This window comes from Hypoxylon fragiforme (genome assembly GCF_022984875.1).
Source record: "Hypoxylon fragiforme strain CBS 206.31 chromosome Unknown GGS25scaffold_2, whole genome shotgun sequence".
NCBI classification, from domain to species: Eukaryota; Fungi; Ascomycota; class Sordariomycetes; order Xylariales; family Hypoxylaceae; genus Hypoxylon; species Hypoxylon fragiforme.
The window spans coordinates 827,197-850,203 of record NW_026054757.1 but is presented as its reverse complement, the minus strand read 5'-3'; the positions used below and the strand labels follow the sequence as shown (position 1 = coordinate 850,203).

The window sequence follows — 23,007 nt, the reverse complement described above, 5'->3', positions numbered from 1 at the left end:
ACTTTAATGGAGACCATGATGTCCGTATTATGATAATATGCATGCAACAGGGGTTCATCTACTACATACAGCCAATCACATCAATCACATGTGCAAACGCTTACAAGGTCATTATCAAATCCGAGGTCATTTACTTTCTCATTTTCTCATTTTTTCATTTTCTCATTTATACATTTATATCATTTATATTCAACAGTCTCACTTGGAATTCATATCAATTCAATTCAATTCAATTCATCGAGCTTATCATACTACAATAAGCCATTTACCTATCTAATAACTGTGCTCCAGCCATTGCTCGAGATCAAACGAACCCTCACGTAGTGCACCGCGGTTCTTTGCCCATACGAAGCAACGGCCGTTCTCAATGACTTCCCCATCCTCCGTACTGATCTTGACATGCTCCATGCGGTACGCCATGGTCTCGTAGTTTCTCAGTCTCGCCACGTCCTCAGCTCGCTCGCATTTCCAGCACACGCCCTTGACTTCGCCCTTCTCGTCGGGGACCAAAGCTGGGTACTGGCACCACTTCATGACTATAGCACACAGTTCGAGTTAGTAGAGTACCTATATATATATATATATATATATATGAAAGGAAAGAACTGGAATTTCACTTACTTCGCCAGCCCTTAATGGACGCAGCCACCATGACCGGTTCCTCATCATCGGCGAGATTACACAGTGCCATAAGCATGGGCTTGTACTGGAGCGAACCGTAGAAGAAGAAGTAAAACGGCTCAAAGGTTAATTTCGGTTCGTCGTAGGTGAAGTAGTAAGGTCCTGGATACCTTGAGACTTCCGATGCTAATCTGGCCAACTCGGCGCTGGTTGCGTCCGCGCGGAACCCGTAAAGGCGGAGAATCTCGTGGCTGCGGTCGTCGGTCTCTGGTTCTACATCATCATTATCTCGCTCATCCTCGGAATCGGAATCGGAATCGAAATCGGGATCGGAATCGGAATCGACGGACTCAGTGGCCGTAGAAGTCTGGCCATTGCAGTGCCCTTTCGCGGCACTCTCACTGGCCTTGGTAGGCTCCTCTCCAGTCTTGGTCGACGGGCAATCACAGTCGCTGTGAGCGGTAGTCTCGGTAGGTTCCTCCGCGGTCTTAGAACTGCTGCAGCATTTAGCGGTAGCTTCAGTGGTCTTAAGTCCTTGACCGTTGCAATCTTGTTGCACCGCAGCCTCAGTCGTCTTGGGAACTTCTTCGGTTGTCCGGGCAGGCTCCTCAGTAGCTTTAGCAGACTGATCTTCCTTGCTTACGGTAGGTGCCGATTCAACGGGCTTCTCTGGCTGGCCTGAAGGCGTTGTGCTGCGTTGGCAAGCCATGATTCTGATGGTGTGGTGTAGGGTAGGGTAGTGAAGTGTATGCGTGTTGTCAAGTTTTAGGGGTTGAATATGAGTGATTGATTGATTGATCTTGTCGTAATAAGGTCAATTGTGCTTTGGGTGGTCTGGTAGAATAAGTAAGATGTCAAATCGAAAGTGCAAGACTTGTTCTCTACACATTCCCTATGTTCCAAGGCTCCTAGACAATAGTCAGTCTTGGTCTGTGTACGTGCGCTTGCTTTAACGTTATTCTAAGCTCCGAGCAACATGCCACACATAAAGATGAAGTACACTTACGTAGAATAGGGGCTTTGTTGATTCAATGTTGCTCAAGATGACTACCAGGACCCTAGGCTTATAAAGAATATCACTGAACAGCCCCTTAGTATTTCAAGTTCTAAAGTTTGCGGGTTGTAAAACACCTTTGTTTGTATACTACCTAATCAGCCTTTGAGAAGGTCCAGTGCAAGCTACGGCAGGTAGGTAGCAGAAACATTGTTGTTTGCCTGACTAACATTGCTGGTATATTGTGACTAGGTAAACACTATCCTAGGCTAGGTGGGCATCTTCCAGATTCATTCTTATCTATCTATATATCTCGGTATATTGCAGAGTCGATTTCTTTAAGAAGTCGAATGACGAAGAAAGTTTCCTAAGCATCGCAATTTTTTTTATGAGACATGCCTCTTTGGTTGGCCGTTTGTTTGCTTCTTTATTCCTGAGACCTACCTAATAATCCTGATACCTAAACTCTGAGTGAAGTTGATATAAGTACCTACTTGTGCTAGCACCTACATGTAGGTTAGCCCCTTTTAGGTACGTATTTACCTAATCTTGGTCATGATGTGACCCCCCTATTCTTCACAGGTAGACATGACATACATGTTCCAGGCCCACCACCCCCATCATCATCATCATCAGGCACCTACAAATGCCCATGAATCGCCTTCGGCAGATACAGCTCCTCCAGATACCTCTCCTCCTCCTCCGTCAGCGTCTTCCCCGTCGCCGCAATCGCCTCATCCAGGCGCGCGACGCTCGAGAACCCCACAATCGGGCTCGCGACCCTCTTGTTGATCCACGCGAGCGCGACGTGGCTCATCGGCCACCCCTTCTTCTCCGCGACCTCCTGCACGCGGCGGATGATGGCCAGGTCCGGCTCCGCCGTGCCGTGGGACCCCGGCGCAGCCGCGCTCTGCTCGAGGCGGCTGCGCTCCGTGGTGCCGAAGGCCTCGGGCCGGCGCGCCAGGTGGCCCCGGCACAGGGGGGCCCACGGGACCAGGCCGACGCCGGTGTCGCGGCAGAAGCGGTTCATCTCGCGCTCCTCCTCGCGGTACAGCAGGTTGTACTGGTTCTGCATCGAGACGAACTTGGTCCAGCCGCCCCGCTCGGCCGCGAACTGCAGCCGCGCGAAGTTGACGCCCCACATGCTGCTCGCGCCGAGGTACCGCACCTTGCCGCTCTGCACCACGTCGTGCAGCGCCCGCATCGTCTCCTCGACCGGCGTCGCGTAGTCGAAGCGGTGGATCTGCAGGACGTCGATGTACTCCGTGTCCAGCCGCCGGAGCGACGCGGCGACGGAGTTGAAGATGGCGGTCCGCGACAGGCCGTGCTGGTTCACGTAGTCCTTGGACTTGTCGACGGCGTCCCGGTGGTAGAAGTGCGTCACGTCGGGGGTCTCGCCGACGGCGAAGAAGCATTTTGTCATGATGACCACCTTTTCCCGCGGGATGGCGTAGTGCTTGAGGGCTTTGCCGACGATGCGCTCGCTGGCGCCTTGCGAGTAGCCGTTCGCGGTGTCCCAGGTGTTCAGGCCCTTGTCGTAGGCGGATTTGAGAAGAGGGAGAGCCTAAGTGATTGGTATAGATGGCGTTAATGACGTCTTGCTTGCTTGCTTGCTTGCTTTCTTTCGTTCTTTTTCTTGTTCTTCTTCTTCGGGATATTAGATATAGGTAAGGTTAGGTAGGTATACTAACCTCTGCTTCGTCCAAGGCCCATGACTGCGCCTCGGAATTTCCGAAGCTCATACAGCCAAATATAGGGACCGAGATTCGTAGACCGCTTTTACCGAGCTGCCGGTACTCGACCTTGGTATTCTCTAACGACTCTTTCAGGGACGGGGGAAGAGGGCCAGCCATTGTGAGAGTATGATCTATCTATGGCTCAAGTTGCTTGTTTATTAAGTAGGTAATCAAGATTAGGTTGGTAAGTTGATAAGTCTCTGGTTTCTATGAGTGTATAAAACCAAGAGAATCTGGACGAGGAGGGGAAATGAAACAGGCACGCCATTTTCCTTTTTTTTTTTATAAGTTCCTCGAGGTGTAACCTATATAGGATAATATACTTGGGGTACCTTTGCGGTTGCATTGCTCAATGGCTTTCTGGCTGAACTCCAACACCTATATCTCTTATCCTCCCACCCGGAAGAAGTGTGTCTGTCTGAGGCGTTCCCTCCACGCGACAACTAATCGGGGATAAAGGGATTAAAGGGGATAGAGGACTTAAAGTGAAAAGGTGAGGTTATCACCGTGGCTTGAGATCGGTCGCATAAGTGTGTGCGCGTCACTGGTAGACCTATTCTAGAAATAATTTATCGCCGAAAGAAACTGCAGTTTCTTACAATTATCCCATCCATGTTATTTTGATTACCTAGCTAATTATTCTCGAATGATGTTTTTGACTTGTCAGATCATAAACGTCGTCAACGTCATAAGCTATACTTTGAATTCCTCGTCAATGTCGGAGTTGTGTCCCCTTAACAAATCCATACCTACCTCTACCTGGGTAGGTAAGCATAACTAACTATTAACAATCTTCTATTACACCGGGTCGGTGGACATCGCGCAAAGATCGATCGTGTTATTCGTGTACGGGTTCTTGTACCCCTGCCAACCATCTCATGTCAACACCCGAAGCGCCACAGCCAAAACGGCTACCTATGTACGATCGGGGTCGCTTTTGCAGCACTTACAATAGTCTGGCAACACCCCGTGATGTTATACACGAAGAGGTTGCACTCCCAAATGGGATCTGTGGCGCCCATCTGGTGCGCCGTGACACCTAAAATTAAAAAAAAGAAAAGAAGAAGCCGGGTTAGTCTGGCTATAATAGGCACAATATATAGGTAGGTAGGTAGGTTGGTGATGCTGAACCAAGCACTTACAATTCAGCCCAACTTGGCCGTCGATGTTCATACAGCATTTCGGCGCATACCCCCATTCCTCTCTCGAATGGCAAGTGAAGAGCCCTTGCGACAAGGCCGTCTGAGAAAAGAGCGCTGCGATCAACAGCACCGCCGCTGACTTGGGATGCATTGTATGGCTGCGACTTTGTCTTTTTCACGATATTATTAGTTCGCTTTCTTTTCTCCTTTTCTCCTTTTCCCTTTCCTTTTCTTGAGACCGTGTGTGTGTGTGTGTGTATGTAAAGCGGCGGTATTATGATCAACTTATGACGTTTGGAAACACTCAATTACACCTCTAAGATGATGAAGAAGAAACCTAGGTTGGTAGCTATCTAGCTAAGTATTTATACTACCGATTTATCTTAGGTACTATCCCTTACCTACCTGCTTTCTTCGTGAACAATAAAGGGGCCTTCCGACCGTGCTACCATGACAGCACCATCGCCAGTCAGGTGTGGCCCGTACCTGCGCCTCCTTGCCTACCTATTGTGCATTGCATGTTACTATAAGCGATGGACGGTGTCATGAACTCCGGGCTTACGATACACGAGATATAGGTACTAGTTATAGATAGGTGTTATTTTTAAAAGCAGTTTAAGAAAGAAGGGAGGGAAAAAAAAAGAAAAACAAAGCTCTGGCGCCCGGAATACGAAGTAATCTAGGTTGCATCCCACGCCATCTACCCAATCGCAATTCGAATTGGAATCGGGACTGCATAACATTCCATTATCACCCATTTCGATACGGCAAGCGACCGAGCCGAATGGTTGGATTGTGACTCGCCATGGGCAGCACGGCTGTCTCATTGAAGACTTCCCATCTGCTTGGCTTGGCTTCGTGTTCGTCGATCACGAAGCACACAAGCATCGTTCTTCGTTCGAGAGTACCATCAACCAATTGAGTTGTTTTTCTAAGACGATACCTAGTAGATTAGGTCTTTATACGGTATATTGATTCGATTGTGTAAATATTATCCGCACTCCCCACCATCCACCCCCCCAAATTCACAACCACCTAACCTGCCTACCAGATACATTACCCCTACCTATCTGCCTACATATGTAAGTGCCCAGGGAAGTATGTATTTTTAGAGAGCCGAATCCCACCAAGAAGCTGACCTTTCATCCCGAATCGTCATTGCCATATCCAAACATCCACGGCCACCAAAAGAGTACCTCAAGATATTGCTAGCCTATGATATATTCTGAATCTTACGGCGGCGGAGCCGGCCAACCAGAAAAATATCCAGACATGATCTTACACCATTGACCAGACTCTAATGATCATCCTCGCCCTCCGCCAAGTACCGCCCCTCAGTCCTGGCAGCCAACGCTCGCGCGTACTTATTATCGGGCCGCAAGCCAGCGTACATAGTTGGGATTACCATCACCGGTGATGCGCCCGTTCTATTACTCACAGCAAGCGCCTTTAAGTACGCCAGCTGCTTGCCTGCGATATTCCAGATGAGGCCGGGGTACCTGTTGTAGTACAGCTTGAAGCAGAACGAAGCTTTCAGGAGATCCCAGTTTGAAAACCCGGTACTGACCTGATCCTCCTGCTGCCAAGCCTTAATTGTCCTGGAGTTCACCTTATTTGTCGGACGAATCTCCTGCCATTTATCGTAGATATTGGCAACCTTGGCATTCCAATCGCCTTGAGTCTTGGCCCATTCCTGGGCTACAGCATCAATGTTATTCCTAAGCTCGTTGAGGATTGTCTCCCAGGTTGATTTTTTGACGAATTCCTTGGGCACTGCGTGAGCGCGCTTGATATCCTCGTAATGATTGTAAAACTTCACGAGATCCTCGTCATATTGTTCCGCTTTGCCAAGAGCCTCCGTGAATGACTTCATCTCCATCTCAATTGTAGGATTCCCTACACTGAACTTGACGTAGTCTATTATTTGCTGCGGTGCCCCTTCCACATCCCATTCTTTGTTCTTGTATCGTGGGTTAGGTGGGTCGTGACGACTAAGGCGTTTGCGGAGTCGCGCCCAGTCTTCATCGGTGAAGACAATGCCTTGTTTGGCCCGGTCTACTAGATGGCTGATTAGGGTGCTTAAGAGGATAGCTGTCTCATCCCCTACTGAATTGCGCGCATAGCATAACCGCTCTTTGTAGTTTGTGCACATGCCCAGAAGGTTCTGCTGCATGTTGAAACGGAAAGCCTTCGCAAGGAATTCCGAAGTAATATCCCTTGCCCCTACAAGATCTAGGTAAGTCTCACTCTCCTTACGTACCACGTCTTGTGCAAACAGATCCGGAACCACAGGCATCTCCGCATTTTGGAAATTGTTGACGATCGAGGGTTCCCAGCACACCCAGGCGATATCGCCATCATAATCACCACCAGAAAGTTTCTCTGCAAGGGGGATGTTGCCTTTGGTCGAGAAGATGATAACATCCTTCAAACGACCCAGCTCAGGTTTGAAAACTGCCTTCACTCTTTGTATGTCACTTGGGTAGTGAGCGGGTGTACGAGCCACCAGGACGTCCATACCGTGGAGAAAGGTCTCTGAAAATCCAGATTGCTCATCAGTAAATTTCGAGGAAAATCCCAGGTGTACCTCATCCTCTTCTAATATTCCAAGAAAGTCGACAACCATATAGGCGTTTGTAGAGCATCCAACCTTTACATTCAGCCGTTCGTGGAGTTCCTCACACTTTTCCCTCCGTAACTTCAGGGCGATATCACGCAGAAATCTCAACTTGGTGGGAGAAAACCCGCTATCCAACAGGAAAGACATGATGTCTTCTCGACCACTCGGGAGACCAGCCGTAAATGGAACCTGTTCATTCTTGACACGTTCTGCACGACGACTTGACGGAGAATTCTCGTATACCCAAAGCTTGAATTGTGTAGGATCTTGCATGGCAGCCTTTTGAGCGTCCAGATCTTTCTTGAGACTATCTCTTAAGAAAGCTCCAACTTGGGTCTTCATGAGGGTAGCATTGATAGCCCTATCTTCAAGAATAGGCAAAAGCTGGAGATTCAAATTGGCATACTTGAGCTCTTTAGACTCCCTGCGAACTTCGAACGTGCGGTGGTCTTCTTCAGCGTAGTCACAATTCCACTTTCGCTGAGAAGGGGTTGTCTCTATCCAAATATCGTCACTGGTATCCGTGGCATCTCGAATCCAAAACCCCTTTGCACAACCAAACCGGCCTTGAAAACCTGCTGGAACGTCCTGCAAACCCATGGCGTCACGTATAGCTCGTGCAAGGCCGTATGACATACGAGCGATACCATCATTCATTACCTTATTGGTGGGAGAGAGAATATCTTCAGGGCGGTGTCGGATCTGATCCGGTTGAAGGACGACGGTAGGGTGCGTACGGCTGAGACCTAGAGGCTGTTAGCATCTAGGGTGTCGAAATACGAGGATGTTCGTCGGCGATACCTAGAGCGATACGCGAGAAGAGCTTAAGTATCGACTGCTTCTGGTTATTAGGAATTTGTAACAGCCAATCAAGAAGGCCTTCTCGTCCCAACTTTGTGTGCATCCCAACCGGCTCACCCTTCGGTGGCCAATGGCTTCCTGTCCCAGAAACTCGGAAATCATTACCATCTTCAGCAAATAGATATACACGCTCTTGATATATTGTCTTCGTCTGCGGCATAAGTGTGTTCTCATTGCTGATCTTTTTGGGCAGCGAAGGTTTCACAAAGAATGACTTCCATAAGCGGCCAAGTAGCCTATGGGAACCATTGACTAACCATTGTTGTATACGCTCCATGGAAGGCTCACCAAGACATTTCAACTCCTGGGACCCTATTGAAGGTATCACAAGTTCTATGAACCGATCAGACCCGAATCGACGACTTAGTCGATGTGGAAGGTCTAATTTCAAAGGGTTTAGCTTGAGGGTGAATAGGGGCCCATTTCGGGACGTATTCGTTGCAAGTGATGCGGTGAGAACGACTGCTTGCTCCTTAGTACAAAATTTGTCGTTGAGGGCGGCTGTCCAGGCTTCAGGTCGGGACTTTTCAGGGAAGTTTTTGCCCTGAAATGCAGGCAGCGCTTGAAGCCTAGCCCATAACGTCTTTTGCTCTGTCCACGACGGATCATACTCAGCATGTAAGTTGTCCATTTGTATTCCGCAGTGGAGAGCAATTCGCATTATCTCCCAGCGAACTACGAAAGGGGCCTGGTCAAAATGATCTGGGAGAATGGCTGATGACGGTTAGTCGATACCTTTTCAAGAGAGGGTCAACTTACGCCAAACAGAATAAAGTCGCTGCTCGAACTCTGTGCCTGTACGTACTACAGGTAGTGACGTGTCGTCTGTCTCTCTTTCTAAAGGAGGAGGAGGCATAAGAGAAGCCGGCGGTATAGACAATGGGGGTAATGATCTTGGAGGCAGGGTGGGAGCTGGATGGTGAATTTTGTGGGGTTCTACATGTAGTATGCTGCTAACATCCGAATACATTGATGATTCGTCCCTGAGAATTTCCCCTACACCTTTGAGCTGTTCATGACGGTCAAAGGAGATTTGAAGAGCGCGTTCCGTACTAGAAGATGGCGCAAAAGATTCCGAATCAGACTCGATGCTTCGTAGTACCGGAAGCTTCATGTATTCAGGGTTGCTAGCCATCACGGTGGTCTGAGTTCCTTGAGTAATAGGGGGTATCTCGTATGGGCCATGATCTGAGAAAACCTCTGATTGAAACGTCGATTTACTTTCATTTGCGTAGCTGGGCAGTCCATAGAAAGACCTATTTAAGTCTGGCCTCATTTTGTTCAGTGGCTGGACAGACGGTACCCGACTAGGCACGGGACTCGCTGACAATACACGACCCCTATCAAGAACTGAAAGCACACTTGGCGGTCTTTCGTCGTCGTCATCAGGATCGCATTCGGTGTCAACTTCTGAGTGGAAACTCCGAGTCCTCTTAAACGGATTTCCGTTCCGTTCATTAGAATGACGCTTGAAATGCCAGCTTCGGGTTGGAGATGTAGGTTCATCGTATGCCTGATGAGAGAAAGAAGATGCGACAGAGGAGCGCGAAGATACATTGGTAGAGCTAACATCTTCTAGAATAGCTTTGAGAAGCTCTAATAACCGACATCGCTCAGGCTCGGTAGTAGCCCGAGGTAGGTGAGTTGGATAAGGAGTAACACCAAGGACAGTGCGTGGTTTCTCAACCCACTTGCTATGAATGGATTTTGCCCCATGGTCAAACAATTCGTGAATTACCAAGTGCTTGCCTTTGAAGTATTGGACTTTTAGAAGCTCATAATATTGCAAATCCGAGTAATATGGCAATGCTCGTTTCTTCTGTGGGGACAGGTCTGATGGAGACCGCCTCAGGTTGAGGTTGTAGGTGTTGGAGAATTCGAGAAACCATAAGTCGAACTCGGCAGCGTTCAGTCGGTTTTTAGACGGAGTAACGGGAAACGAAGAACCGGGAGCACGTTCAGTCCGTGGTGTCATGTTACCACGCGCTTCACAAAACAAAGTTCGACCCTCGAGGGCTAATCCAATCTCTCGGCGTACCAAACGAATGGAACAGTGCCACTTGATGCAACTTGGAGGCTAAACACAAAAGCTGCCCATATGTAGCTAAGCTACCTACCTAAGTAAGTAGGCTACATTAGCAATCAGACCAATCAGTTTTCATCATCAGCATTTTACACGGCGGTTTGGTGTGTAAGACACAGGTAACAGGACACAAGATGCTTGGACCCAACATTGAACCCTTTAAAAGAGACATGATGGACAACTGTCATCCAAGTAATAGGCATAGGTAGGTAGGCAAACAAGGATGTAAGCAACGAAAAGCCAGTCTCACCAAATCTCGATCTCCACTGCGGAGGATAGTGTCATGTACTATGTAAATAGACTTCAACGAATTCAATTGGGCCGTTCCAAACCTTGAGCTTGTTAGATGTGGGGGCAGCTAAAGACTGGAGGAAAGGAATTAGAGACACACACGGATCGGTTATTATGTATAGTATCAGGTGGGATCGTTGGATTATGAGATTCTCACATAAGATGGAATTTATGTATGGGGAAGAGTGATCTTGGAATGGCTTTTTTTAAAAAAAAAAAAAAAAAGTCGGGGCAAGAACAGGGAGCCTTCAATGTTCATACCTTGGGCGCGTTAATAAATACGTACATAGTACATAGTACTAGGTAGACAAGTATCTATGTACATGGGTAAGTTACATACAGTACATGTATGTAGTGTGAACATGATATATCATATATCCAAGGATGTGTATTTTCATTTGAAGTTCCTACAATTATTCAACGACCCCTCTAAATTAGTGGAGACAAGAAGCGGGATAGCCCAAGCTTAAAAGACAAGATTGGGTTAGGTGGAAATTTCATACCCAATCTTGATTCTTGACCACTCGAGCTAAAGTAAATATTGTGGGTCCCCAAGCATGCAGATTGTCATTGCAGAAGGGTTTCAAAGTTAACAGAACAAACTACCTAGTACTCGTGTAAGCAGACCCGAGGAACTACAGTAGTTATCTTCTCAAACTTCATCAGTAACCCGACAGGTCGAAAAGTCAAACTGGGATTCTCGACGGTAAACGACTGGGTTATGCCGATAAATCGATACTTGCGAACGAGGTACTTTACCGTACTTACATGGCCATGAAGGTCATGATCGCTCCCATTCTCGTCGGGCTTTACGTGGTTCAGATCGATGCCGAGGATAATAGAGCCCATAATATCCAGCGTGGCTTTCGAGAAAGTCGGCGTGCAGTCCACAACACCAGTGTTCCCGTCGTTACCTTCACGGATACATTTGTCAAAATATCGAGAAAGGTCACGGGTCTTGGCTTGGAAGACGGGCTCTAACTTGCGCACATTCTGCAACGAGAAAGACCCCGAGAGCATCTTACGATGAACCTGATGCTCTGTACCATCCATCAGGATGATTCCACCCTTTCTGCTGATTTCTTTGATAAAGTGTAGAGACCATTTCGGCTTTACGAAAGAGTACCACTGAGTCTGGAGCACTTCTTTGTGAGCGGCAAAACTGTGAACCACTAGTATTTCGGTATTGGCCCAGCTGAGATATCGAATGAAGGGTGCTTCCGGGTGCTCCCTCGACCATTTGATATACAATTCCGTGGGAGTATAAGCTTGATATACTGTCCGAAGAACGGGTGGTTGTCCTAAGCAATTTAATATTAACAATCCGCATGCAGTACCCAAGTATTAAACGAGGAGTACTTCAAAAGGAGATAGTTATTGGCCTAGGAAAAGAACTAAAGCAATATTGGTCGAAACCAAAGCCGCACTCTCACTGACGAGCTTTTTGGCCCCGACATATTCAACAGCCGTTAGGCCAGCGCAGAGACTCAAGACCACCTTCTGGTGAAAGTCTTGGGGAAAGTGCTAGTTGTTGACACCACCAAGCTCCCAGAATATCCCGTGTTGGAGGCATACTATCTTCCTAGTTGTCACCTCCTTGATGATCTATCTACGAACGCCGTGCCCTTAATGACCCATTCACTAGTGATGACAATACACCGGTCCAGTGATACATAACATGTCTTCTACATAGACTCTAGTTCTCGATCTTCCCGTTTATGGTCATAATTTCTAGACTGTGCATAATCATGTATTATTTATGCACGCCAGTGCTCCGACTCTGACAAGCAGGTAAGCAGGCAGCCGGAAGCCTGGAGTGTGACAACAAACTCTATGGATACTTAGGGTATTTACCTAACCAAATACCTTGGTATTTATATAATCATAGGTAATGTTACTTTCTACGCCACGAATCCTTTCAAGTTCCAATCCTCTACCTTACCCTACGGAGTTGAGTTTTCACATTGATCGAAACTATTCCTATCCTTGCTACCTCGTGGAATTGTTATCTTCTAATTGTTTAATCTATCTTATCCATATACCATACGCAATTGGCAATGTCACCAAATATATATCGGCTTGTAAGAGATCGGTTCAGGGACAATCGTGGCAGGATGACTAAAGAAACTGGGGCCGGCACGACGAGAAGCCAGCTGAGCCGTAGAAGAGACCCAAAATTACCACTCGCCGTCGAGTTACTAAGGCGCGACGAACCCATGCACCCCCAGCTTCAATCCCGTCTCGTGTCTGGACTCCCAAGAGAAATCCGAGAGATGATATGGAAATATGCACTCCGCGTGTATGAAGACGTTGACGACCTTTATAACTCTGAAGCAAGCTACGCCCGACCCGGGCATGCTGCTCCTTTACGCATCGCCGTCGCACTGCTTGGTACATGTCGCGCTGTATACCTCGAAACTTTCCTGCTCCCCTTTCAGATTAATCCTATAGAAATTTTCGACGGAGATGAACTCGATATTCCGCCGGATAGCCAGCTGGTACGCTCGGTGGGAGATCAACTACGGTGCAAGAGGTTGAAGACTTGGCAGTTTGCCAACATATCTTCTGTGAAGATGACAGTGCAACAAATCATGTTGGAAGGGGGTACGTTCAATCTCTACTAGACGTGGTCTTGTTTTCATAAATACGAATCTGGTCACAGCTGCTAAACTTTGACGATGCTAGGTTCGGTTGAGCGAGTTTCGCGCATTATTGGGGCAATGGGGCGTCATAAGGGATTCGAATGCCGTAGCTTCAACGGACTTGGCTTCGCGACACTCGAGCAGCCTGCAAAAGTCGACAATGGTGCGAATGAGATGTCTGACAACAAAGATACCGCTGACAAGCTCCCATTCCCTGAGGAGAATCTACTGGTCGGTAGGAAAATCACTCACCTGACTATCCAGATGGGCCGCACCGACTGGTGGTCATGGAAGACCGAATTGTCGGAATGCGAAAATAACCCTAGGGAGAGATTGCGGTTAGAGCCGATGATCAACTCGACGCATATAGCAGCGCACCGTCTCCCCATGACCATGGGATATGAAGCACGGAAAGCAGGAAAGGAGCCCGACTTCGGACTCGATGAGTTTGAGAAGCAGGGACGTTGGGGCTTGCACGTCGGCGAATATTGGCCTGACCTGACGACGCTCAAGCTCGTGCTGGAAACTTTTATGTTTAAAAAGGACCAGCTTGATTATGTGATAGAGTGTGCCAAGTTATGGAACTTTCCGCTGGGCGATGGCTATCATCTAGTGTGGGATGGGACAGAGGAGGCTTTTAGATGGCGAGGTGCTTCTTCGTACTACAATAGGAATCCTCGGTCCTCGGAAGGGAATAGCAGTCGGAACTTTGAGGCCCAGGACCCGCCAGTGATTCGGTGGCGGCCTGAGATTCAAAACGGTTGTGATCCTGGTGATGCCCAGGAATTCATCGTTCAGACGATGACATTCAAACGGAGAAGAATCAGTGAATACCGCACTGACTGACGGAGCTGCTGAAGTGGGTGGGTGAGTCTCTTAACTCGAAGTTTATCGTCGATATGTGGGCGCTACAAGAGATGATACTGTGTAACATCCAGCATGCTGCTATATCATAGATGTTTGAGCAGATCACCTAGGTAGTGGCTTGCGTGGTCATGTGATACCTACCTAGGTTAGTAGGTACGTATGTGTAGGTATGTAGGTATGAAACCACGATAGACGATAAATTGAAGATATCGCTCATGTACTAAGTGTCTTGGCTATAGCAAACCACGAGTTATCTATCACGGTTCATTCCCCTTTTCGGATCATGGTATGGAGCGGGTCTAGCCGAAGTTGTCCGTTTTGAGCGGCTAAGCGGTCCATGCTCCGGTAGCTTGATGCCAGAAATCTTGGATCTGGAGCCGGCCCGGACTGAAGTCGGAAGCATTCCAAAGTTTACATAAGAACGGAATTGGCATTATCCATGCCTTAGTAAGCCGCTAAGTAAGGTTCATACCTAAGTTTCCAGCTGCGTTCAAATAGGTTATATTCACCGATACTTGTCATGATGATTGCGCGGCGCTTCGGTGAATTGGATGTGTTGATGATTCTCCCTTTTAACAATTAGGCATGATTCGTACAGACACGATATGGCCTGTACTGTGAAAACCAAGTCACTACTTCTCAGGAATCTCACTTATACATAGATGACTTCATAACAATATCGAAGCCGGCAAACATGATACTAAACATTGAAGAGAACATTCATGTTGAACAGTATTAAAGAGCACTGCCCAAGGTACTAAGCTACCTACGCTAGCTACTACATAGGTGCTAGGTAGTATGCCGCTTCCAAGCCAAACCCCTCATATCCCCACACTACCAAGGCTTCGTGGTTTACCTAATCCCTAGGTTTTAGTGTTGTACTGGCGACCTTCCCCGCAAACAAGCCTTGAATTTCCCCAAAACAAGCTTACCCAGTTCCTGTAAGGGTTGATGTTCGATTCGACGACCCCAAAATTCATCTCTTTCCGAGGGTCCGAATCAGTGGATATGTACTAAAGACGGCCCGATAGAAAACTATCGTTTTTTTAAAAAAAATAATAACAGATGCCGAACATTTAGTAGGTAGGTAGGTAGGTAGGTTAGTGACGTAGAGTCCTGATGGACGTTGTTAGAATATAGGTGTTTGCGTGGCAACCAACGTAGCAACGGCCTTCAACTTGTTGGTTTTGAACTTTGAAAGTCTATCTACCTAGGTTACCTACCTAGTTACAATCCTGTATAACAACAACATTGAATACCTACCTACCGTTGGCAGCTGTCACTTATAGCTTATGCACCCAACCCCAACAACATTCGACGTTGAATGTTTTTTACGTTGCCAACTAACCTACTAGGGTCGCTGCTTTCTAGACCGAAAACAACGATACTAATTAGAGCAACGTCACGGTCCCGATAGTCACCCCCGCTCCCGGTGCCTTGGCTCGGGCTTACCCCGTGGATTGCCCATAGGTTCCAGGTTCGTATCATGAACGACTATTTCGAGCCTCTACGCTTTGAGTGTTCGCCTCCGCTCGATGTTGTCATAAAGCAGAAACTAATTTAGGTACATTGATACGTAGTCTATGACTTCAACTTCAAGGCTGATTGTTTATACTTTAGCAATGCGTAGATACCTACTATTATATGTAAGTAGGGACTGAATAATTAAGTGGAGTTGATATATTTTCCCCTGAAGATCCCCATGCTGCTTATAGTTAATAGGTATAGAGTATTAAGGCTGTGAACGGAATCCGTCTTATTTTAAGGGCTCTTCTTAAAAAGATACATTGACCCCACACATAAAATCTTATGAATTCAAATGTATCTTCCTTATCCCTTGCAATCAATCTAAACTAAATATGGCTAGCCAGCTTGACACCTGACAACAGCTGGAGATACCTGTCACAGCTGTAATAATTTAAGTAAAATGGAGAAAAACAAAAGAGCAGCTGTAACTATTAAAAGGCACTTGTAATAATTGAATGGCAACTGTATTGATATTTGAAAATAGCTAGTTGCGTAGCTGGCCTGCCAGCTGTAAGGGCTTGTTTGCCAGCTGCGTAGGGCTTTGAAAGGGCTGTCAGAGCTTGTGCGACGCTGTAAAAGGCTTTTCTGTAAGCAAGACAGGTTGAAATCAACCTGTCTTGCTTACAGGAAAATAAGAGCTCTTTTGTGGGGCACTAAACCCCTTATAGTTTAGCTTTGGACCCAATTTAAACAGTACATTGCATAAAATAAGAGATAGGTCTTACAGCGTAGTACAAGCTAATGACAGGGGTCTTAGAGATTTGTGCAAAAAAAAAAGGTGCTCTTTTGGGTTAAGTGCTTTTTTTAGCGTGTTTTTGAATATTTTGTGCAAGGGATCCACAAGCTGTAAGGACCCCTTCTTAAAATAAGACGCATTCCGTTCAGGGCCTAATTAAGCTCAAGGGTCTGGTGACAGCAACTTTATGTTGCATTCAAGTCTAATAAAGGGATCTCTAAAATAAATTTATTCAGGTACCTAGGTCCTAGGTAGGTACATGTAATTTTACAGGGCATTACGACAGGTACCCACCTGGGCAGTATTCTCCAAGCGGAGAACCCTGTCAGTGTCACTACTAGGTAAGTAAACTCGCTACAACCTTGTAATTGGGTCCAAAAACTGGAAAAGGCTTACAGGGGAGGGAGGGGAGGAAACAAAGCACCTACCAACATTGGATTTTTATTTGCTACCGCCGTATTTATTAATATAACTGAGCTCTTGTCTCTTTTCTTAATTTTCTATGGTTTGTTTTATCTCAACCTTCAAGTTGGAAGTGTATTTAGCATACCTACCAACCAACGAACTTGAACAGAACGTTCCGATCACACAATGGTTGTGATGCGTTCCACTCCGTGGGTCACCACCCTATTAGCGGTGACCGGAGCCGTGGCCGCCGATGTGGTTAGTACCTAATTTCCCTCCTCCCGCACTTTTCTTTCCTTTTCCCGCGTCATTTTTCTCTTATATGGCTTTGGCTTTCTTGAGTTTCCTTTTTGGCGTCTGAAGCTATTTCCTTCCGATTACTGCAATTTTGCCATAAATTAGCCAATATCAGTATCTACTACTTACTAGGCTAGGCTTGTAGCCATGAAACCTCACAACGCTCTATCACAAATACTACCCGTTACGCAATTTGTCATACCTAACCATGCACAGATTGAGAAACGAGACTTAGCTTATTCGGAGCCGCACTACCCCTCGCCATGGATGAACCCTACAGCCCAAGGATGGGAGGAAGCTTATGTGAAGGCTAAAGATTTTGTCTCTCAACTTACACTTGCCGAGAAGGTGAACTTGACCACCGGTGTTGGGTAAGTCACGACATCAGATGAGTCCTTTAGCAGTCAAAACTAACGAATTTTAGCTGGCAAGGAGAGCAATGTGTCGGCCAAGTCGGCTCCATCCCCCGACTCGGCTTCCGTAGTCTTTGTATGCAGGATTCGCCGCTGGGTATCCGTTTCGCCGATTATGTTTCTGCTTTCAGCTCTGGTCACACTGTGGCGGCTTCGTTTGACAGAGATCTTATGTACCGACGAGGTGAGGCCATGGGCGTCGAAAACAAGATCAAGGGTGTCGATGTTCTCTTGGGGCCCGTCGCAGGCCCCATTGGCCGGGTACCGGCTGGAGGCCGCAACTGGGAAGGATTCTCTCCTGACCCTTATCTCACCGGCGTCGCAATTGCCGAGACTATCAAGGGCATTCAAGATGCTGGCGTTATTGCTTGCGCCAAGCATTACATTGGCAACGAGCAGGGTAAGGGACCTGGCGTGATGAATCCTTAGCCGTATTTTACTAACTTTGGGTCTAGAACATTTCAGACAAGTTACTGAAGAAGAAGGCCGTAATATCACTATTGCGGAGAGCATTTCCTCCAACATCGATGACAAGACCATGCACGAGCTCTACCTTTGGCCATTTGCCGACGCAGTGAGGGCTGGCGTAGGCTCAATCATGTGCTCATACAACCAAGTCAACAATTCGTATTCTTGCCAAAAGTAAGTGAATATCCCCACAAACCATATAGACAGGCCACATGCATAGCCAGTTACCTTTTTTCTCGATTACTTACACAACGTAATATAGCTCCAAGATCCTAAATAATATCCTAAAAGGCGAGTTAGGATTCCAAGGATTCGTCATGAGTGATTGGCAGGCCCAGCATACAGGTGCCGCCAGCGCTGTGGCTGGTCTGGATATGACAATGCCTGGAGACACCCTCTTCAACTCGGGACTCAGCTTCTGGGGAGCTAATCTTACTCTCGCGGTGCTGAACGGAACGGTACCCCAATATCGTGTCGATGACATGGCGATGAGAATCATGGCAGCGTACTTCAAGGTTGGTTTGACATTGGAACAAACGCCAATCAACTTCGATTCATGGACCAGGGATACATACGGCCCAATTCATTACGCCGCCGGCGAGGGTCACCAGCAAATCAACTGGCACGTCGACGCTCAAGAAGACCACGGTGCTCTGATTCGCGAGATTGGCGCTAAATCAACGGTACTTCTGAAGAATAACGGCGCGCTCCCCTTGAAGAAGCCCAAATTCCTAGCTGTAATTGGAGAAGATGCTGGTCCTAGTCCCTTGGGACCGAACGGATGTTCCGATCGTGGCTGTAACTTGGGTACACTCGCAATGGGATGGGGTTCAGGATCAGCCGATTTCCCGTACCTCATTACGCCTCTAGACGCATTACAAGTGCAAGCTCTTGAAGATCATACTCGTATTGAGGCCATTCTCAACAACACAGCGTCAAGCACGATCGAGACGCTGGTCAAGCAAGAAGGCGCAACTGCCCTGGTCTTCGTCAACGCCGACTCTGGAGAAGGATATATCGAAGTGGATGGAAATGCGGGCGACCGGAAGAATCTGACTCTCTGGGGTAACGGAGATGAGCTCATCAAGAACGTCTCCTCGTTATGCAACAACACCATTGTCATCATTCACTCCGTTGGCCCCACCCTCGTAACTGACTGGTACGATTCACCCAACGTTACCGCAATTGTCTGGGCTGGTCTGCCAGGCCAAGAGAGCGGTCGATCGATCGTGGATGTACTCTACGGCAGGGTCAACCCTGCAGGCCGAACACCCTTCACCTGGGCAGCAAAGCGAGAAGACTATGGCGCTGATGTCCTATATGAGCCTAACAATGGCGGGGATGCACCTCAGCAGGATTTCCCCGAGGGAGTTTTCATCGACTATAGAGCACTGGATCGCGCCGAGATCAAGCCGATCTTTGAGTTTGGATTCGGTCTATCATATACCACTTTTGAGTATTCAGACATCCAGGTTCAGAAGTGCGAGGCCGCAGAGTACCAGCCCACCACTGGCCAAACCGCTGAAGCTCCATCATTTGGTAACTACTCGACTGAGCTGGAAGACTACCTCTTCCCATCAGCCTCCTTCCCTTACATCTGGCAATACATTTATCCCTATGTCAACACCACCTCATCCCTCGAAGAGGCGTCTATGGACCCCCACTATGGCCAGACGGCTGCCGAGTTCCTACCGCCAGGAGCCATCGACTCCGAGGCGCAGGCTCTTCACCCAGCCGGACCAGGTCTGACTGCGGCACCCGGCGGCAACGCTCAGTTGTACGATACCCTATACACGGTCACCGCCAAGATCACCAACACAGGCGAGCTAGCAGGCGATGAGGTCCCGCAACTATACGTCTCCCTTGGCGGAGAAGACGATCCCCCAGTCGTCCTCCGTGGCTTCGATCGCTTCAGCATCGAGCCAGGTGCCTCGCAGGTCTTCCAGGCCGTGCTCACGCGCCGCGATGTCAGCAACTGGGACGTCGCATCCCAGAACTGGGTCATCACCGACTCGCCCAAGACAGTGCATGTCGGTCCTAGCAGCCGCAACCTACCGCTTAGCGCGCCGCTGTCTTGAGTCCACAGGACCTAGCGCTTTATCTACCTAGGTACAGGGGTTGATAGGAAGCATTGAAGTGCCGATTGGATACTTCGATTGTGGGCTTGAGTAGAGTATTCTTGTATATAAGTAGAAGTAATCATAATTCGTAAACTTCATCTTCATTTTGGTACGCTTGTTACATAAGGTTGTTATTCGTGCTGTGCAATATGTAGTAGCTAAGACTTGCCTACTAGGTGGTGAGTACATGGTAGATCCGTAGTAGGCAAGTATACCTGCCTATCTATGTCGATTGGCACTCGTATTAACACCTAAGTGCCTAGGTAGGCAGTGGAAAACTCAACAGTATGAGGCAAGGGGATACTAAGTCGGTTCTAACTAGATCTCCCTTCCTTCCTTCCTTCCCACTCCCCTGCCAATTCACCTAACTTATAACCCCATGCGTTTACCAACCGGGGAGGCTAGGGAGCCCTAGAGTAGGTAGGTAGGATGGTTAGTGTCTAAATATCAAAAAGGGGGGGTTAAGAGAACAGCAACAGCAACAACAAAAAAAAAAAAAAAAAAAAAAAAAAGCGAAAAGAACTCACAATCATCCCCAATATCCTCCTTGTAGCTCTGCGAGCGCACGCAGTCGACGGCGGCCTGGTCGGTCTGCCGCTTCAGGGGGGCGCAGCGGTCCCCGCTGCACTTGCCGTCCATGGCGCGCTGCAGCGCGTCGCCCTGCCACCCGAACAGGTAGTCTCCGTGCAGCCCGTACCCGGTCGTGTCGTTCATGCTCCAGACGAAGGGCTGGGAGCCGTCGGCGGGCCACTCGGCCTTGTTGTTGAAGGCGCGCGTGTCGAACATTATCTCGTACATGATTTGGGGGACGCGGACGCTGGGGGGGGTTGTTAGTTAGCTCAATGGTAGTGGTGGTGAACTTTTTCTTTTTTATTTTTTTTTTAGAAAAAAAAAAACAAAAACAAAAAAAACTCACGGGTGCGTGGCCGGGCAGGGGCTGTTGGCCTCGAAGCTGCCGCTCGGGTAGGCGACGTGGGTCTTGTGGTCGGGGGAGTCGAGGTTCTTGCCGTCCCAGCAGGTGGGGAAGTGCACGGTCACGCGCCAGCCGCCGCCGCAGGCGCCCTTGGGGAAGGCCTGGGTGTCCTGGCCCGTGCAGGGCGCGCCGCCGAACGGGTTCTGCTGCATGTTCGCCTCGCACCGGTAGCACAGCCCGGGGCTCATCGTGCTGGCCGCGCGGTTCGTCGGGTCCCCGACGAGCATGCGGAAACCCTGGAGGTTGCGTGGGCTTAAGTAACTATTCCGGATTTGAAAGAAAAAAAGAAAAAAAAAGAAAAAAAAAAAAGGGGGGGGGGGGGGGGGGGGGGGGGTAAATTAGGCTAGGAGGAGAAGAGCAGGGGAAAGAGGGATCGCGGCAACAGAACTCACCTTCGGGAAGGCCGTCACCTTGGCCGTGGGCTGGTACCCGCGGATGTAGTAGACGGTCATGCCGGCCTCGACGTTGAGTCCCAGGTTGGCGAACTGGGGCACGCGCTTGTAGGAGCCGTTGCGGGCGCGGAAGTACAGGTTGGCGGTCCAGTAGTTGGAGAAGTCCTCCGAGTACGTGCAGCTCGTGCAGGTCGACGCCGTCGGCGGGTCGTGGCTGTCGGGGCTCATGCTGGCGTTGAAGGAGTTGCCGCCGATGATCTGGTGCATGTGCGCCGACGGCATGTTGCCCGGCTCCACTAAGGGGTCGACCCGGTCCAGCGTCAGCTGCGAGCACCCGAAGCGCATCAGCTCCTGCGCGGCGGCCAGCTGGACCGCCACGGCGGGGAAGAGGGCTTTCAGCAGCATTTTTTTTTTTTTTGCCTTTCGTTTCTTTTTTTTCCTTTTTCCTTTTTTCTAGCTTGCTTCTCTCCTGAGACCTTAGTTGAAGTCGAGTGTAAGAAAGATAGGCATAGGAAATGGAAGGAGGAGAGCAAGCCGGGAGAACTCAGCAGGTGATGGTCCTGTCTTTATTCTCCCTCCGAGAAAAACTCAGATCATGGTTTCTCCGGATAAAGGCCAAGGCGGAACAGGATGATGAAGGTTCGGCGGCTATTGGTTGGAGGGCATGGTTCACGCAACTGCCGCTGGATGGAGGCCTTTGCCGGTTAATATAATCTTTTAGAGACCAGGGACTAGGGAGTAAGACTGGGCAACAAATCTGATGCGATGTTGAAATTACCTATATTAGACGTAATCCTATTTTGACATATTAAGCGGGGGTTAAAGAAGCTCGGTAGTGGCCCAGCAAACCGAATCGAGCCTTCGTCTATCTAGGCATCGTAACGTCATTTGATATATCCCCAGCATCGTTCCAAATACTCATTCTTCCCGAACGAGAAAGGGGGTCGGCCGTCTGTCATGTATGCCTGGCGTGGTTGCATCCAAGGGATGTGCCGAGAAGTCCCTTTTTATATTCTTTATCTTATTTTTCGAATTTTATTTATATCCCGTCCTCTGACTGCCATTCTCTGGTTGTCATCCTTAGGCGCAAACAGCCGGTTCCAAAAAACTCCTTAGGTTAGGCGCGACCACGAGGCAGCGCGACTCGCCCATATGGTGATCGTAGATGCGTTTTAATATGTTGATTAGTATCTGTGCCACGAATAAGCGATTATGAATCAACTAGATAAGAAAATTGTATAGGATAGCGGGAGATAAAGGGGCTGCAGATGTGTGATTCCTGGTCCCCTTCACTCCCTTTTATATTAAGTTATCAAAAGGGCCGAGATTGTCAAATCATATTGTGCATACATCATGACAAATTCTTCTTCTCAGGGGCACAATGTGAAGTCATTGCAAAACATGGTGTCCAGAGGTCTAGTATTTTTCGAGCATGCCAAGCGACAGTGACATCAAACTTCACGTATCTGGCACGTATAGGTAATTACTCGCTTTTTGAATGGTTTCTCTCCATTTTGATCAGGTGGTCTCTTCTCACATGATCATCGAGTAAATAAAAGATCAAAGAATAAGATGAAAAAAAGCTTGGTGGATCAGTGATGAAGAGATGGCCAACTTACTAACCTATAAGTTGGCATATTTCAGCTGTAATTCCACTGATCTAAAAAGTGATGCTATCACTCTCGCTCTTCAGCTACCTTCTAGTATCTATGTATTCTAAATCCTAGGTACTGCTATTACTACTATAAGACAAATGCTATGACTCGAATATGGCAGACCTAGTACCTACCTTAGGTACCTATCATGAACTCAGCTCTAG

At 48.2% G+C, this 23,007-nt stretch overlaps 8 protein-coding genes across 8 annotated transcripts; 2 read left to right on the top strand and 6 right to left on the bottom strand.

The window, feature by feature from the left end:
• Positions 1-136: 136 nt before the first annotated feature.
• Positions 137-1,506, bottom strand: GGS25DRAFT_474315 (uncharacterized protein). Its single transcript, XM_049259617.1, has 2 exons — positions 622-1,506; positions 137-536 (listed from the first exon to the last, which is right to left on the bottom strand). Exons 1-2 carry the CDS (start codon positions 1,328-1,330, stop codon positions 274-276), a joined length of 972 nt encoding a protein of 323 aa, XP_049119778.1. The 5' UTR covers positions 1,331-1,506; the 3' UTR covers positions 137-273.
• A 7-nt stretch (positions 1,507-1,513) lies between these two features.
• Positions 1,514-3,837, bottom strand: GGS25DRAFT_110673 (aldo/keto reductase). Its single transcript, XM_049256039.1, has 3 exons — positions 3,307-3,837; positions 1,628-3,179; positions 1,514-1,529 (listed from the first exon to the last, which is right to left on the bottom strand). The coding sequence occupies exons 1-2, from the start codon at positions 3,466-3,468 to the stop codon at positions 2,256-2,258; spliced, it is 1,086 nt and encodes a 361-aa protein (XP_049119777.1). The 5' UTR covers positions 3,469-3,837; the 3' UTR covers positions 1,514-1,529; positions 1,628-2,255.
• A 71-nt stretch (positions 3,838-3,908) lies between these two features.
• On the bottom strand, positions 3,909-4,851 carry GGS25DRAFT_474311 (uncharacterized protein). Its single transcript, XM_049259616.1, has 3 exons — positions 4,494-4,851; positions 4,302-4,390; positions 3,909-4,215 (listed from the first exon to the last, which is right to left on the bottom strand). Exons 1-3 carry the CDS (start codon positions 4,642-4,644, stop codon positions 4,150-4,152), a joined length of 306 nt encoding a protein of 101 aa, XP_049119776.1. The 5' UTR covers positions 4,645-4,851; the 3' UTR covers positions 3,909-4,149.
• Positions 4,852-5,444: 593 nt separating this feature from the next.
• On the bottom strand, positions 5,445-10,616 carry GGS25DRAFT_474307 (RNA dependent RNA polymerase-domain-containing protein). The gene is made up of 5 exons (XM_049259615.1): positions 10,449-10,616; positions 10,308-10,389; positions 8,734-10,091; positions 7,915-8,688; positions 5,445-7,859 (listed from the first exon to the last, which is right to left on the bottom strand). The coding sequence occupies exons 3-5, from the start codon at positions 9,947-9,949 to the stop codon at positions 5,791-5,793; spliced, it is 4,059 nt and encodes a 1,352-aa protein (XP_049119775.1). The 5' UTR covers positions 9,950-10,091; positions 10,308-10,389; positions 10,449-10,616; the 3' UTR covers positions 5,445-5,790.
• Positions 10,617-10,796: 180 nt separating this feature from the next.
• GGS25DRAFT_474306 (uncharacterized protein) lies at positions 10,797-12,081 on the bottom strand. Its single transcript, XM_049259614.1, has 3 exons — positions 11,015-12,081; positions 10,959-10,965; positions 10,797-10,891 (listed from the first exon to the last, which is right to left on the bottom strand). The coding sequence occupies exons 1-3, from the start codon at positions 11,399-11,401 to the stop codon at positions 10,878-10,880; spliced, it is 408 nt and encodes a 135-aa protein (XP_049119774.1). The 5' UTR covers positions 11,402-12,081; the 3' UTR covers positions 10,797-10,877.
• Positions 12,082-12,462: 381 nt separating this feature from the next.
• Positions 12,463-13,836, top strand: GGS25DRAFT_517904 (uncharacterized protein; the record flags this gene model as incomplete). The annotated part of the gene is made up of 2 exons (XM_049263455.1): positions 12,463-12,952; positions 13,034-13,836. The coding sequence occupies 2 exons, from the start codon at positions 12,463-12,465 to the stop codon at positions 13,834-13,836; spliced, it is 1,293 nt and encodes a 430-aa protein (XP_049119773.1).
• Positions 13,837-16,761: 2,925 nt separating this feature from the next.
• GGS25DRAFT_474298 (glycoside hydrolase family 3 protein) lies at positions 16,762-19,901 on the top strand. Its single transcript, XM_049259613.1, has 4 exons — positions 16,762-17,193; positions 17,247-17,635; positions 17,691-17,877; positions 17,966-19,901. Exons 1-4 carry the CDS (start codon positions 16,970-16,972, stop codon positions 19,779-19,781), a joined length of 2,616 nt encoding a protein of 871 aa, XP_049119772.1. The 5' UTR covers positions 16,762-16,969; the 3' UTR covers positions 19,782-19,901.
• Positions 19,902-19,955: 54 nt separating this feature from the next.
• GGS25DRAFT_528896 (uncharacterized protein) lies at positions 19,956-21,593 on the bottom strand (the record flags this gene model as incomplete). The annotated part of the gene is made up of 4 exons (XM_049265231.1): positions 19,956-20,234; positions 20,351-20,640; positions 20,740-21,032; positions 21,189-21,593. The coding sequence occupies 4 exons, from the start codon at positions 21,591-21,593 to the stop codon at positions 20,209-20,211; spliced, it is 1,014 nt and encodes a 337-aa protein (XP_049119771.1). The 3' UTR covers positions 19,956-20,208.
• Between the last annotated feature and the right edge of the window lie 1,414 nt (positions 21,594-23,007).

Coding starts and splice junctions, on each gene's coding strand:
- GGS25DRAFT_474315 (XM_049259617.1), bottom strand. CDS start 1,330: ATGGCTTGCCAACGCAGCACAACGCCTTCAGGCCAGCCAGAGAAGCCC. Junction 537..621: donor GTCCATTAAGGGCTGGCGAA/GTAAGTGAAATT, acceptor TGTGTGCTATAG/TCATGAAGTGGTGCCAGTAC.
- GGS25DRAFT_110673 (XM_049256039.1), bottom strand. CDS start 3,468: ATGGCTGGCCCTCTTCCCCCGTCCCTGAAAGAGTCGTTAGAGAATACC. Junction 3,180..3,306: donor GGGCCTTGGACGAAGCAGAG/GTTAGTATACCT, acceptor CCAATCACTTAG/GCTCTCCCTCTTCTCAAATC.
- GGS25DRAFT_474311 (XM_049259616.1), bottom strand. CDS start 4,644: ATGCATCCCAAGTCAGCGGCGGTGCTGTTGATCGCAGCGCTCTTTTCT. Junction 4,391..4,493: donor CGGCCAAGTTGGGCTGAATT/GTAAGTGCTTGG, acceptor TTTTAATTTTAG/GTGTCACGGCGCACCAGATG. Junction 4,216..4,301: donor CGGGGTGTTGCCAGACTATT/GTAAGTGCTGCA, acceptor GATGGTTGGCAG/GGGTACAAGAACCCGTACAC.
- GGS25DRAFT_474307 (XM_049259615.1), bottom strand. CDS start 9,949: ATGACACCACGGACTGAACGTGCTCCCGGTTCTTCGTTTCCCGTTACT. Junction 8,689..8,733: donor GCGACTTTATTCTGTTTGGC/GTAAGTTGACCC, acceptor AACCGTCATCAG/CCATTCTCCCAGATCATTTT. Junction 7,860..7,914: donor CTTCTCGCGTATCGCTCTAG/GTATCGCCGACG, acceptor AACAGCCTCTAG/GTCTCAGCCGTACGCACCCT.
- GGS25DRAFT_474306 (XM_049259614.1), bottom strand. CDS start 11,401: ATGGATGGTACAGAGCATCAGGTTCATCGTAAGATGCTCTCGGGGTCT.
- GGS25DRAFT_474298 (XM_049259613.1), top strand. CDS start 16,970: ATGAAACCTCACAACGCTCTATCACAAATACTACCCGTTACGCAATTT. Junction 17,194..17,246: donor AACTTGACCACCGGTGTTGG/GTAAGTCACGAC, acceptor AACGAATTTTAG/CTGGCAAGGAGAGCAATGTG. Junction 17,636..17,690: donor TTACATTGGCAACGAGCAGG/GTAAGGGACCTG, acceptor CTTTGGGTCTAG/AACATTTCAGACAAGTTACT.